Source organism: Microcaecilia unicolor, chromosome 2 (assembly GCF_901765095.1).
Source record: "Microcaecilia unicolor chromosome 2, aMicUni1.1, whole genome shotgun sequence".
NCBI classification, from domain to species: Eukaryota; Metazoa; Chordata; class Amphibia; order Gymnophiona; family Siphonopidae; genus Microcaecilia; species Microcaecilia unicolor.
In genome coordinates, this window is record NC_044032.1 from 413029027 (window position 1) to 413043753 (window position 14727).

A 14727-nucleotide genomic window follows, 5' to 3' on the forward strand; every position below is an offset into this window, starting at 1 on the left:
AAGAAGTGTTATACTTTTGCTTTCTGTTTTGGATATTGGGACTTTGTATATAGGGCACTCCCTTCTTGCCTCTAAAAGGAAGCTGAACAGAAGAGACTAAAAAAAAAAAAGCAAGCCCTTCTGGCAAAGGAAAAACACTTTAGAGTTCAGTTTTTCTCTTTTATAATAATGCTAAAATTTATTAGAGTAAATAAATGGTTACAATAAAAAAATTTTTATCCCAGTATTACAGACAATTTAATTACTATTTATATCAGTCCAAATTTCACTATAAGGAAAATAGAATCTCTCTCTCTCTCTCTCTGTTTTTCCTTCGGAAGCTGTCAGACTACTGAAGCTTAATTTTGTCCAATCACTTAATTCCTTATATTTTCTCTCTTACTTATCTGGTATTCTTCAACTTGAAACAAACAGACACTTGTTAAAGTTTATGGCCCATTACTAGGGCTAAGCAAGCCTGTCTATGGTCTGTGAGAAAACCAAGACACAAACTAGCTAATTGCCCTACTAGATCAACAAAAAGGAATGTTATACAAAGCTGACTGATCTGAAAAAACAAACAACTCTTTACAGACTCCTGACAAGAGCCTATTTTTAAGAATTAAGGTGGTATGATACAATCAAGTTAGAAAAAAAATTATTTTCGGAATAGGTTCCTTCTCTCCCAGAATGTTGCTTAGTTCCTAACAAATCTAAATCCCTCATCCCTATATCACACCTCATCCATGCATTGAGATATTAAGGAGACACCGGACCTCTGTCTGCCACTTGGTTCCTATGCATGGAATGAGCATTTCTTAAAATGAAAATACCTTAAAAGGAAACATGACCCCTAGCAGTAGTAGTCCACCAGGGATGCCATTTTGTAGAAGGCACCAGCAAGGAAGGAGCAACTGGGGTTTGCTCCTGTCCAAACACCACAGGCCCACCAAAGATATATATGATAGGCCTTCCAGAATGGTAGGGGAGCCTTGATCGGGGGGGCTGGGGGCTTGATTGGGGGGACAGGGGTGCCTTTGGGGGCTTAATCAGGGATGATGGGGGTGTCTTTGGGGAGTAAGGTTGGCTTGATATGGGGGTTTGGAGAATGGTTCTGGCCCTTCAGTCTCCATCAAGAAGCATTGAGCCTGAAGCTATGAGGCCCAATTCTCCTGACACAGTAAAATAACCTTAGCTTTTGGCTAGGTTATTATACTGTTAAGTCCTTAACAAGAATTATGGTGTAGACTGCAAGTCATGTTCTAATTTTTTACGTGCTAATGAGGTGCTTTTCATGCATTTGCATGGTTTTCATCTCATTGCCTAAATATAATTGCTGTAAGGCAAGACAAACAGCATAAGAGCTCTTTAAGTTGTGTTAAGGGGCAAATAATGCAATATAAATCCTTAGTAGGGTACTGGGTTAGTTAATCCATTGTGATGAGGGGAATTCATGAAAGTGAAATACACATTGAGCCTGCAAAGAGGTGGGAAAATGTGGGATACAAATGCAGGAAATAAATAAATAAATACATATTTGATAATACTTAACTATTCATAGTTAAACCCCATTGAGCTGGCTGGCTGTTGATATTCAGTGGCTCTTAACTGGGTAGCACCACTGAATATCTCCGCTAACCAACCATTCCCTAACCAGCTAGGTTAGGGATGGTCTAGGAGCAGAGTTTGAGAAAAGATACAACTTGGCCAGTTAGCGGTGATATTTGGTCCGCTAAACCAGCTAAGAAAGCTCATAAAGTTAGGACAGCAACACATCAGTCTTAACTTTATGTGCCAGTATGACGGCCGGTGCCTGGTTAACTTCCAAGTTGGTGTACATACCTAGATATTCAATGCTGGTAGCTGCTTACTGCCATGGGCTGAACACTGGCCCCATAGAAAATTATTTTATTATTATTATTAACATTTGTATAGCGCTACCAGACGCACGCAGCGCTGAACACCTGACACAAAGAGACAGTCCCTGCTCAAAAGAGCTTACAATCTAAGTAATACAGACAAACAAGACAGTTACGGGTGAGGGAAGTAATGGGTGAGAAGGGAGGAAGGGACAAGGGGAGGGCAATTGTGGCTAGGAGCTAAAAGCAGCAGTTAAAAGGTGGGTTTTCAGCATAGATGTGAAAACAGGTAGAGATGGAGCTAGACGTATAGGTCCAGGAAGTCTATTCCAGGTGCCGCGAGACAAAAGGAGTGAAGCCTGGAGTTAGCAGTGGAGGAGAAGGAGGGCGACAAGAGAGATTTGTCAAGCGAGCGGAGTTCATGGGGAGGAATGTAGGGAGAGATGAGAGTGGAAAGGTAATGGGGGGCCGCAGTGTGGATGCATTTAAAGGTCAGTATGAGAAGTTTAAACTGAATGCGGAAGCGGACAGGGAACCAGTGAAGTGACTTGAGGAGCGGGCTAGTATGGTGTTTGTGCTTTTTCCAACAATGGGTATAATGATTCTGGCGGAAAACAAGTCGTGCCGCAGAATTTTGAAGGCAGATAAACACCATATGTCCTACCCAGTCTGCTTGTTGTGAACAGATAATCTATATCTATTAAAGAGGTGGCATTCTCTGAGATACAGTGCAAATTAATAGCCTATACAGGAAACATGCTTTTATTTGTCAACCATGAGGAGTCCTTCTTGCTTTGATAACTCTAGTTCAACACTCTTTTTCAAAATTTAAGGTGAACTGGGATGTCTGATATTATGCTTATGAATTTAAATTAAAATGTTCTTCATACTGGCTCAAATACTTGGCAACTGAATGTAATAAGGACGAAGATCAGACAATTCAACTTCAGAAATGATCTCCCTTCTTTCTTTGTGGGAAAGAGTCAATCAAAATGATCATTGCTCCATATTAAAAAAAAAACAAAAAAAAACCTTTAAATATGTTGCTCGTTCTCTAGCTCTCTCTGTCCAAAACAATTCTAAAGTAAAATTGCTGAATGCCTAACATAATTTATGTGGTGAAGTTACTGTAAATGTCAATGATTGCATTAAAGAAACACAGGAGATGAGTAAGTATTCTGGACTTCTATCCACATCACAGATTCCAAGCACTGTGTCATAAATGAAAAGAATCTCATTTCCCTGTTGGCTATTGTTAAAGAAGGAATTAGCATTACTTATCCTTCTGTCTAGGGAGGCAAGCACTACAAAATAGCAAACAAAAAGGAGTAAAATCAAATGCCAAATGCATCATGTTGTGTGTCTACTAGAAAGTTATCTGAAACAAAACTACCTGCTGTGATCTGTCACACATTAGACTCCCTAGCAGTGAGTGTCATCTGGCCACACCCCCAATTACAGCATCCAGGGTGTGTAGGCTTTTTATCAGTTGCTCAACATAGGAGAAGGAACTAACAGCTTACTCTTTACTGCTGCATTATGCTGTGTGTCATCCGTCCAGTAATTGGCAAGTCATTGGCAATAGACACTTCTCCATGCTCTGTCACTTGCTGGACTCCCTGGCTGTGAGCATCATCTGTCCATGTCCCTGCTGATGTCATCAGGGTGTGCAAGCTTTTTACTGGGAGCTTGGTGCCAGAGGGCATGGTGCACCACATGTTTCACACCAACAAAAGTGCACCCTAAGGAGCTGGGGGCTCTTTAGAGTGGACTCGGGGTGGCAAGTAGCAAGAGATACTTGATGTAAACATCAATATTTGATCTGATCATAAGCATTAGTAACGACAGTAACGTAGTAGATGACGACAGAGAAAGACCTGTATGGTCCGTCCAGTCTGCCCAACAAGATAAACTCATATGTTCTACTTTATCTGTATACCTGACCTTGATTTGTATCTGCCATTTTCAGGGCACAGACCGTAGAAGTCTGCCCAGCATTAGCCCTGCCTCCCAACCACTAGCTTCGCCTCCCACCACCGGCTATGCCACCCAATTAGTGGTGTTGGCCTCCGAAATCATGTCCTTTATTCCTGTCATTACTGGACAAAAGGGATAAAGATACATACAGTCATCTTCTATGTTCAGACCACAGAGGGACAGAACTTTGTTTCCCAACTTCAACACAGTCATGCCTGTCCTTAATGATTTGTAGGATATAAATCAAAGTCTTTGCAGACTACCTCACTTAATATGCATTCTGTACTGAATACCATTTCTTGTATTTATGATTTGATTAATATTATGATGTTGAACATCTTTCCCCTCATTTTATAATCTTGCACTCAAATTTACATGCCTTGTGAGCAATTTGTAACACGCAGAATATAGAATACTAGCAGTGGCGTGCATAGGTAATGTCAATAATTGACATTAACTGCTGTTGATTGGCATTCATTTACACTTAAGCATGTAACTCTCTAATGTTAGTGAGCAATTTCTATTGCAAACAGTTGCAAGGGGGTGTCTGCTAACTATATAAAATAATGTCATTTACATGTGTAACTGTCACTATTGACATGGTGTAAATGCTTGTGCCTAAATGTTGGTGCATAATGCCGACTTACACTAGTGTTCTATAATGGCAAAATTACATGTGGAATTGCTGTTACAGAAATTGCACTCAGCGTGAGATTGTTTGGCACCTAACTTTAGGCAACCTTTCTTGAATTGACCCCTTTATGTAATACAGAATCATAGTTATGTGAATCAGATCTCCAAATTTCTTACAGGAATCCATGTGTAGAAATGGTTGATGAGGAGGTAGAAGGTATTGTATTGTATTGTCCTGCTCCTCCCTGGGACTTTGCCAATTGCACGGTTTCATGTGGACGGAGTAGTATTACTGTATTAAGGAATGTTTCCTTGGTGCTGTGTATTATGTATTGTCCTCCAGGGATTCTCAAAAATGATTATGCTGCATTGTAGATCTTATTTCTTCTCTTGAGATGGATTTTTTTCTAAACAGTATATTTTAGAAAATTTAAATGTGCCATTTGACCTTACCAAACACAGTGAAGGTGACAAAAAAACAGAAAACCAGACGATGCCCAATATTAGGAAGCTGAATTTAAAACATCCAGGACTCAACACATGTCGCATTTCAGCCCAAGTGGCCTGCCTCAGGAGTCTAAACACAATAAAAGTATATATACAATTGTTTTTAGACTCCTGTGGCAGGCTGTTTGAGCCAAAACACGATTTGTGTCAAATCCTGGATGTTTTAAATATAGCTTCCTAATATTGGACATCATCTGGTTTTCTGTTTTGGTCACTTTCGCTGCTGTGTTTGGTTTGTCTGTGAGACTGTGAGAGTTCCTGTTCTTCTGTTTATATTGCCATTTGACCTTACAACACAGGTTTTTCAAGATATATTACCTAAAACTTTGTGTACTGGATTTAGTCTTTGTACCTAATCTTGTAATACCAGATGGCAACCATATTCCCAAAGTGACCCCTATACCTTGGTTAGATCATATCTGTATTTCATTTAAGCTGTCAAGTTTGGGGACAGGACATGGGTTGACTTCAGAAAATAAGTCTATTAGTTCTGTATACCCATGTTTTCAATTATAGTGTATTAGCTGAGTAATGGCTCCCAAATTGACAGAGTATTTCCTCGTTGTACAATCTACTGTTGTCCTTTGGAAGAGCATTAGACAGTATATGTATTAATGCAGGAAATTATCAATGTTAATCCTCATCCATATTTAATTTTATGTTACACCAAATAAGGAAGGAGGAAAAGTAGAGATGTAGAGAATTCCAAATCATATATGATTACATTAGAAGAGTTTAGATAAGAAGAAGACCATAAGAAATGAATATAGACCTAAGACCTTTAGTATATTTGGCACAAGATAAGCAGCCATCAGTAATACCAGTTCACCCCCTCCCCGAAGGTCTTTAGCTCCTTCTTTGCAAGAAAGATAGAAGACTTGATAAAGTCTCTGGGGATATCATTTTACTATAATAGCATATAATTTGAGATTATTTTTGGAATTTGATATGGTTGGGGAAAGAAACTATGGGATATTCCACAAACTCTTAATCCCACATAGGCATCAGAAGACCTATGTTGCCCTTCTGTCTTATGTCTGTAGGTTCAGCTCTGGGACCATACAATTAAGGTGCAGTAAGTACAAAAACGTACCACACTTTAGTAAACAGGCCCCATTACTTACTTCATCATGAGCTAAATAATAATTAGATACAAAGCAGATGGGCAGTCTAGATAGGCCATTTGGGGCCAGATTCTATATATGGCGCCTAAAACTCCATGCAGAAAATGTTTATAGAATATACTTAGTTGATTTCCTAACGCCTAAAACTATGCACCTACATTTATACCAATAAAAACATGATGTAAATCCCTGTGCATAGATTTAGGCACAGAGGGCCATATTCCATAACTACACACATAAATTTCAGAATGCCCATAAAATGCTCATCTCTACACCCATAACCACATCCCTTTTTGCCTGCATTATAGAAGTTAGGTGCACTGCATTATAGAAGTTAGGTGCACTGCATTATAGAATATGCTTAGCGAGTTGTGCGTATAAATTCTAATTATTGTCAATTAGTTCTCATTATTGCTTGTTAAGTGCTATTATCAATGCTGATTAGTTTGTTAAACCAATTAAGTTACATGTGTTGTTATAGAATATGCCTGGGTTTTGACCCCGATCTCTAGGCACGCTATATAGCATCTGGGGGATGGTCTTTATCCGCCTACATTTTTCTATGTTTCTATCGATGTCCACACCACACACCCTTGTGTATACTCTGGGGTGACATGGTGCAGAAACCACAGGAGATTTCATTTTAGCAGGCAGAACATGGTTTAACATACACACAAGATCAGCATAGAAAAATAAGCAAAGCACCTCATTATTATGCAAACTGAAAAACACCGTTTGCATTTAACTACACTATTATGTTGAGCTGGTGCTATCCTGCCTCCTCAGGAGCACTGGACCACAAATATGCCTGATTGTCCTTGCTATCCTCTTAAAGGAGCCATTTACAGGAATAAAATAAAGATCATCTCTTAGCCCCCAGCATCCTTCTCCCACCCTAAACCCGCCAAGTATTTTGTTTTTCCACCTTGCCTCCCTGGCATCCTTCTCCAGCATACCCCTGACCTCCTTGGAATCTTTGCCTTCCCATCAGCCTATGATCCCTCTTAGCACCTATCAAAAGTTTTCCGTGGTGCCTAGTGGGTGGAGCAAGACCGATCCTCAGTCCTGCCCCATCAGGCACCTTGGTTCCACGTAGTGCTTTTTGACCCCTAGCAGTAGTCTCGCAGTCCTACCGCTAGGAGTCAAACTGCCAAATAAGGGCACAGAAGTACCATAGATGGTGACTCCCATAGTAAATATTACTGTGGTAAATGTGCAATTTAACTGCAGCTTAGTAACTATTCTATAATTTAGGCTGCTGAAATAGCAATCCTAAAGTTGCCCAGGTAAAGTTAAATAAACTGTTCAGTGGCTTATTGCATATTGCCCTTACTGTGTATTGTCAAATTAGTTTATTATGCTAATTAGTTATTAATATTATTAACTATGAGGAAGGTTGTAATCTTAATTTATGTTGCCTTTTTTTTATCCTGTTTAGGAAGAACCATTTGTGATGGTCTCTGAAAATGTCTTGGGGAAACCAAAGAAATATCAGGGCTTCTCCATCGATGTTTTAGATGCCCTATCAAATTACTTGGGCTTCAAGTATGAAATTTATGTTGCTCCAGATCATAAATATGGAAGCCCTCAAGAAGATGGATCTTGGAATGGATTGATAGGAGAATTGTTATTTAAGGTAAGTGTTATATGGAAAACATTTCCCTCCACCCCCACAAAAACATTAAGCAGGTATGAAAAGTAATTATTTTCTTTTAATCTCACTTTGAAGTCATATGTTCTTACCTAGCATTTCCCAACCAATGTGTCTTGGAGGATGCACAGATATGCTGGAAACATTTTTCCACCAGCCATGTAGGACTGCAGTGCTAATACGTAGAAAAACTGGACAGACAAGAGCTGCCACTGCTATTGCTGACTACTGCAAAAATTTGTAATTTCTGCTCTACACGTTCCCTGGCCTTCAGTATCTCCTCTACTTGATAAGGGAGTCAGTGAGGAGTACTTCAATGATGTTGTTGTTCCTTCCTCTGCTAGCTTTCCTCCATAGTCTGAACTGCACAGGGCCCTATTTGACTTGCTGGCTTTCTGTGATTCTGACTCAAAAAGGAAAGTGACTGAGGAGGAGACCAGCAAGTCTTCTTCACGGAGGAGAATAAACAAATGATTCTCCAGGGGGAGAGGCATAGTTTGAGGGGATTAGAGGGTGGCACTTCCCCTTCCCCAAATGCTCGAGGTGCTGGTGTTGAACTGGCTCCCTACCACTTCAAATCTCACTGTTGTAACCTTGGGCATCTCACTCAACCCTCCATTGCCTCAGGTGCCAACTTTTACTAAAGGACATTATGCCTTTAACATGCAGCTAATGTGTGGAAACAGGCTATCACACAACCATGTTAAGGGGTTTTCTCTGCAGAGAGCGAGGGGGGGTGCAGGCACATTCCAGGTGACATCATCTGATGTTGTCTGTATGCCAGACATTCTAATAGCTCAGAAAAGTTTCAAATTACCTCTCTGAGCATGTGTGGGAAGTCCCGCATTGCCTCATTCCAGTGAGCCTTCTCAGCCTATTTTTTCCTCACACCAGTGCCAGCAGTTTTTTTTCTGCCCCTAAGAGCCTCCTCACATTTTGACAAGATGTCTAAGTCATCATCAATTTTCTCTCTCTCAGCTCAGCAGTCTCCTCAGCCTCCAGCCACTGTTTCATTCATTCATTCATTGCGCCGGGGGGGGGGGGGGGGGGGTGTTGTGCTGCACCCGGGGGGGGGGGGGGGGGTGCGCATCAGCGAACCGCCCCAGGTGGCAGCCGACCTAGGATCATCACTGGTACAAACTAAAAATTACAGATGAATAGTAGGAAAGGAACTACGATTTTGGATAGGAAAGAAATCTCATACATTCAAATAAAGTCAAGTTAAGAGGAAAACAGGAGGGTGAGAGGGAGGGAGGTAAGTGGGTCATCATGCATGGAAAATGGGAAGGAATAGAAGGGGAACAAGGGGAAAGAGCAAATACGAAAGATGGACTTCACCCCTCTATGCAGGACAAAAAGCAAGAGAACAATAAAGCCAGTTTTTCAAAATAATCTTAAATTGTTCCAGCTGTTGTTACCATTCAAATAGCCACCCTGCGTGCCTCTATCATGCACCCTGCAGCTGGGGACTCTGGACAGTTAGGCCTGCTGAATCTGGAACAGAGTTCCACCAGCCTTTGCAGCTCATGTAACTGGAAAAACATAAAGAAAAGAAAAAACACACATCAAAGTCAGAATCTCATCCTGACAGAGGGAAAGCTGTTAAATCTTTTGCCTCCTCTCATAAGAGACCAATAGAACCAAAGCACCAAAATTTGCCTTGGACTTCAATGTCTCCTGCAAATCCTGAGGTATCTGACTCTGACTCACAAGGGATGACCCATAATACCTTATTAGATCTTCCCAGACGGTTTGTTCAACATACTGCCAATATTTTGCAGACAGCAGAGCACATTCCAACTCTGCAGCACCCCTCCCCCATAGGACACCCCATCAAATTCAGGACATTCCTCATTCATCCCCCAGCCTGGTCTTTGCAACAATCTCCTGAATGTCTCAGTTCTTAGCAGAGCCTTTATTGCTCTCAAAGGTAGGATATTGTGCCAGTTCATTCTAATACGAACACAGCAGAGCGTTCCCACCTCCTTCCTCAGGGGCTTCAATCAGAACAATCTTCAGAAGAATATTACTATATACAATTAAGAATATAAGAATAGCCATACTGGGTCAGACCAGTTGTCCATCTAGACCAGTACCATGCTTCCAATAGTGACCAATCCAGATCACAATTACCTGGCAGAAACCTAATTAGTAACAACATTCCATTTCACCAATCCCAGGGCAATCAGTGGCTCCCCCCATGTCCATCTCAATAACCATGGACTTTTTTAAAATCCAGATATGTTAACCACTGCTACCACATCATCCAGCAGTGAATTCCAGATCTTAACTATACTTTGAGTGAAAAAAGAAATATTTCCATATGATTTCATTGAGTGTATCCTGGTCTTTGTACTATTTGAAACAGTGAAAAAAATTGATTCATATGTACAGAAGCAGAGACCATGAGAATGAAAAATGCAAGCACTGTCATCAGCACCTTCTGTAAAGCCCTCAACAACCTTTTGACTCTATCCACATGGGTGGCAAACTCCTAAATTTTACAACCAAAGGCACACCATCACGATTGATTGTTGGATATTTCAATTCATATCTCAGAGAATGCTAGAAATTTTTAAGAAAGGGATAAGAAATAAGACCAAGAATATTATAATGCATCTGTATTGCTCCATGGTGCAACCACACCTTGAGTACTGTGTGCAATTCTGGTCACCATATCTTTAAAAAGATACAGCAGAATTAGAAAAGGTTCAAAAAAGGGCAACCAAAATGATTAAGAGGGTGGAATTCTTCTCGTATAAGAAAAGACTTTAATGGTTAGGACTCTTCAGCTTGGAAAAGAGACTACTGAGGGGGATAAGATAGGAGTCTACAAAATACTGAGTGGTATAGAAGGGTAATTGTAAATTGAATTTTAACTCTTTCAAAAAGTATAAAGTCTAAGAGACACTCAAGGAAGTTACATGGTACTACTTTTAAAACAAACAGGAGGAAATATTTTTTCGCTCAATGAATAGTTAAGCTCTGGAACTCATTGCTAGAGGATGTGGTATCAGTGATTAGTGTATCTAGGTTTAAAAAAGGTTTGGTAAAGTTCCAGGAGGAAAAGTCCATAGTCTGCTATTGAGATAGACATGGGGAAAGCCACTGCTTGTCCTTGGGATCAGTAGCATTAACCTTTCTACTATTGGGGATTCTGTCAGGTACTTGTGACCTGAATTGGGCACTGTTGGAAGCAAGATACTAGGGCAACCATTGGTCTGACCCAGTATGGCAATTCTTATATTATGTTCTTATATTCTAACTTTCTCAAGCCTCCCCCAAATCAACTTCCCTGCAGCAACCTATTACCTTATGTTCATATAACTCTATGCACAACAGAGATCTACTCCCTTCTTCAGGCCTCAAAGTCTCCATCATCAGGGCTTCTATTTGAGATTTTTCCTCATCTCTAAAAAGTCAGGAGGCTTGTGCCCAGTTCTAGACCTTTATGATCTGATATATTACATCAAAAAGGAGAAGTTCAAGATGCACTCCCTAGCTTCAATCCTTCCTTGCCTCAGTCAGTATGATTGGCTTACTGCCCTAAACCTCTCAGCGTATCAGGTTTTCTTATCAACCTCAAGTAGTCTATTTTAATTCCTACGATGGTTCTTCATTTTATAGGGGCTTGTTTGGACATACCCTAGTAAGGGTCTTCCCCCAAGATGACAGATTACATAATCTTCAGTTTTTCACATTCCACATATTCAACAGATGAACAGCCTCAGCCTGTACCTTCCTCCAGCTTTTGAGACACATGGCAGCAATAGTCTATGTAGCTCCCTTAGGTTGACTGCGTATGCATCAACTTCAGTGGCACCTCAAGATGTATTGGAACCAACACCTTCAACCTCTCAGCAAGAGGACTCCAGTCATAAACAGTGTGTGGACCTCCCTCAAGTGATGGCTACAATCCTCAAATCTCATTGTAGGTTGTCCATTCCAATTAGCTCTTCAACAATTGGTTTTAACAACAGATGTATCTACTTCAGGGTGGGAAGCTCATCTTCATTTAAGAACTCAAGGCCTTTGGATCTCTCACAAGCACTCTTCGCATAAACATTTTAGAACTCAGAGATGTTTTCAGTGCACTTCAGACTTTCAAAGCTTGGATTCACTCCACTACTACTACTACTTAACATTTCTAGAGCACTACTAGGGTTACGCAGTGCTGTACAATTTAACAAAGAGAGACAGTCCCTGCTCAAAGAGCTTAGAATCTAATAGACAAGTGAACGGTCGGCGTAAGGGCTCAGGAAGGTTGTTCCAAGCATAGGGTGAGGCGAGGCTGTACTAGTCAAAATGAACATAACAATGATTTACATAAACAAACAAAGGAGCTCAGGTTCCCTTCCTCTCTTCAGGGAATCTCTCCGAGTCTAGAATTTGGCACTCGGTTTAGAAGCCACTCTGCAAGCTGCTTATCTTCTAGGACAACAAAATCACATAGTGGCACTCTTAGCTGCAAGCTCCATCCACATGAGTGGTCCCTGGATCCAAACATTGTTCACATGTTTTTCAATTTGTGGGGCTTATCATTCATAGACCTCTTCACTTTACAAGACGATGCAAATGTGCCCAATTCTGTTCTCTTCAGGCCCACTCAGACTTGCTGCATATGTATTCTCTATTCCCTTAACCCAGCATCTACTTTATGCCTTCTCTCCATTCCCTCTCACTCAAAGAGTACTACAGAAAATACATATGGACAACACTCAGGTCATCTTCATAGCTCTTTGACGGCCAAAATAGATTTTGTTTTCTTGTCTTTTAGCCATGTCAATCAATCAGCCTGTCCTATTGGTACATCACCCTACCTTCCTGACATCTCCATACACTTAGTTTTTCCATATTAGAGTATTCCTTCCTAGTCACCCTAAAAGTTTGCCTAAAATTGTCTCAGCATTTCATCTCAACTGGACAATGGTCCTCCTTGTGGTTTTTCCACCATCCCATGCTTTGTAGGCTGAGTCTTCTGCCTCCTTTACTACCTAGATTGCACAAAAGAACTAAAAACCTCTACTCAACTTTTTATATTAAATAACCCAAATCTGTTTTCAAGTGAATCCTGGGCCACTGGATCTCTGATTGCATTTTTTTTTTTTTGCTACTCCCTATGACCTAGAACCACAAGGTCATATTGGCCTGCATAGTCTTTGAGCAAAAATGACTTCTGTTGCCAATCTCCACACTGCTTCCATGGTAGATATTTGCAAAGCAGCTATGTGGAGTATTGTCTATACATTCACTAAGCAATACTGTTTGGACCAACCCTCTTCTCAAGATGTCACTTGTGGACAAGCAGTGCTTTGCAACCTCTTTGATGTCAATCACCATTTTCCTGGATTCCCCTTTCATATTTTTCTCAAGTTATTCTGAGATTAATTATGTGGCCCTTAGTGAGGGACTCACCTGGAGTGTGCCTGCATTTCCCCTCACTGCCTGAGGAAAATGAAGTTACTTACCTGTAACAGGGGTTCTCCTTAGACAATGGGAGAATGCAGCCACACTCACCCACTAACTGTACCCTCAGAAAGTCAAGAATGATGCAAAATACCATTTTCCTTAGCTTTGATATAGACTGAGGAGGCTCACTGGAACAAAGCAACATGGGTTTTTCCATACATGCTTAGAGAGGTAACTTGAAACCTCTCTGAGCTATTAGAATGTCCAGCACGCAGGCAACATTGGATGACATCACCTAGAGTGTGGCTGCATTCCCCCGCTGTCTACAGAGAACTTTTGTTACATGTCAGCAACTTCACTTTGTAGTAGTTTGCCTGTTTCCTCATGATAAACCACATATTTTTTTCTCTCAGGGGGCATGGTGTGGATGGAAAGTGGGCATGGAAGTGTTAACCAGCTATCATTTTACACTTACCATGCACTAACTGGCTAATGCAGTTTTAACACAGGATCACACCTAAAAAGGGGTCAGTAAGTGATCCCGTGTTAACTCTCAGCAGGTACCATGTGCTTATGGGAACATTAACACATGACTTGCAATAAAAGTAGTAGGAATACTTCCAAAAGCTGCTGTATAAAAATTTGCAGCTACTACATAGTAAAATCCCATGTTAAACTGCAGTAACTGCAAATTTTAGCACATTTTCATAAAAGGTCCCCTAAGATTGTATGCTTTCTAGGGGTATGGAAATACCTAGAGCCCTGTTTACTAAGCTGCGCAAAGGGTGTGCTAGCATTTTTAGCGCATGCTAAACATTAGCATGCACTAAATTCTAAAGTCTCTAGTGTATGCTAAAGAATGCTAGTGTGCCTTAGTGAAAAGGGCCCCTAGTGTATTTATTATTTAGATTCTGCTCACACCTTTTTCAGTAGTAGCTCAAGGTGAGTTACATTCAGGTACACTGGCTATTTCTCTGTCCCAGAAGGGCTTACAATCTATGTTTGTACCTGAGGCAATGGAGAGTTAAGTGACTTGCCCAAGATCACAAGGAGCAGCAGTGGGATTTGAACCAGCCACTTCTGGATTGCAAGACCAGTGCTCTAACCACTAGGCCACTCCTCCACTCCAATATATTGCAATGTAACTCACCTTGAGCTACTGAAAAGGTGTGGAATTAAGCCAAAAATAAATAAAATAATATGACCTTCCTATTATATTTACCTACCCCCCAACTAAGCAAGGGAACCACCAATTTTCAGGGGATATAAGGAGGGAGGAGAAGCACAGGCAGGGGCTGAGGAAAGTAATATAAATGCTTCAGAGGGTGAGGAAAAGAGAAAGTGGTTGTGGCAGGGAGTGTGGAGGAGAAGAATGGGTAAATTATTATGCGGGGGGGGGGGGGGGGGGGGGGGAGGGGGAAAAGAAGAGGATATGATGATGGAGGGGTAGGAGAAGTGGGAAAGAAAGGGTAAGTGATTGTGCCAGTGGCTGCTAGAGAGAGGGGAGGTGATAATGCTATGGGCTGAGGGAGTTGAAGAGGGAAGTTAATGGAGTGGGTGACATGAAGTAAACCCAGTAAGAGGTATG

The 14727-nt window shown here is 41.0% G+C and overlaps 1 protein-coding gene across 1 annotated transcript in view; it reads left to right on the plus strand.

Moving 5' to 3' along the window:
• Window positions 1-14727, plus strand: part of GRID2 (glutamate ionotropic receptor delta type subunit 2) — a 1142370-nt gene that overhangs the window by 616033 nt on the left and 511610 nt on the right. The window contains exon 8 of the mRNA XM_030190694.1: window positions 7518-7715. Coding sequence (XP_030046554.1) covers window positions 7518-7715 — 198 coding nt within the window. The remainder of the gene's footprint in view (window positions 1-7517; window positions 7716-14727) is intronic.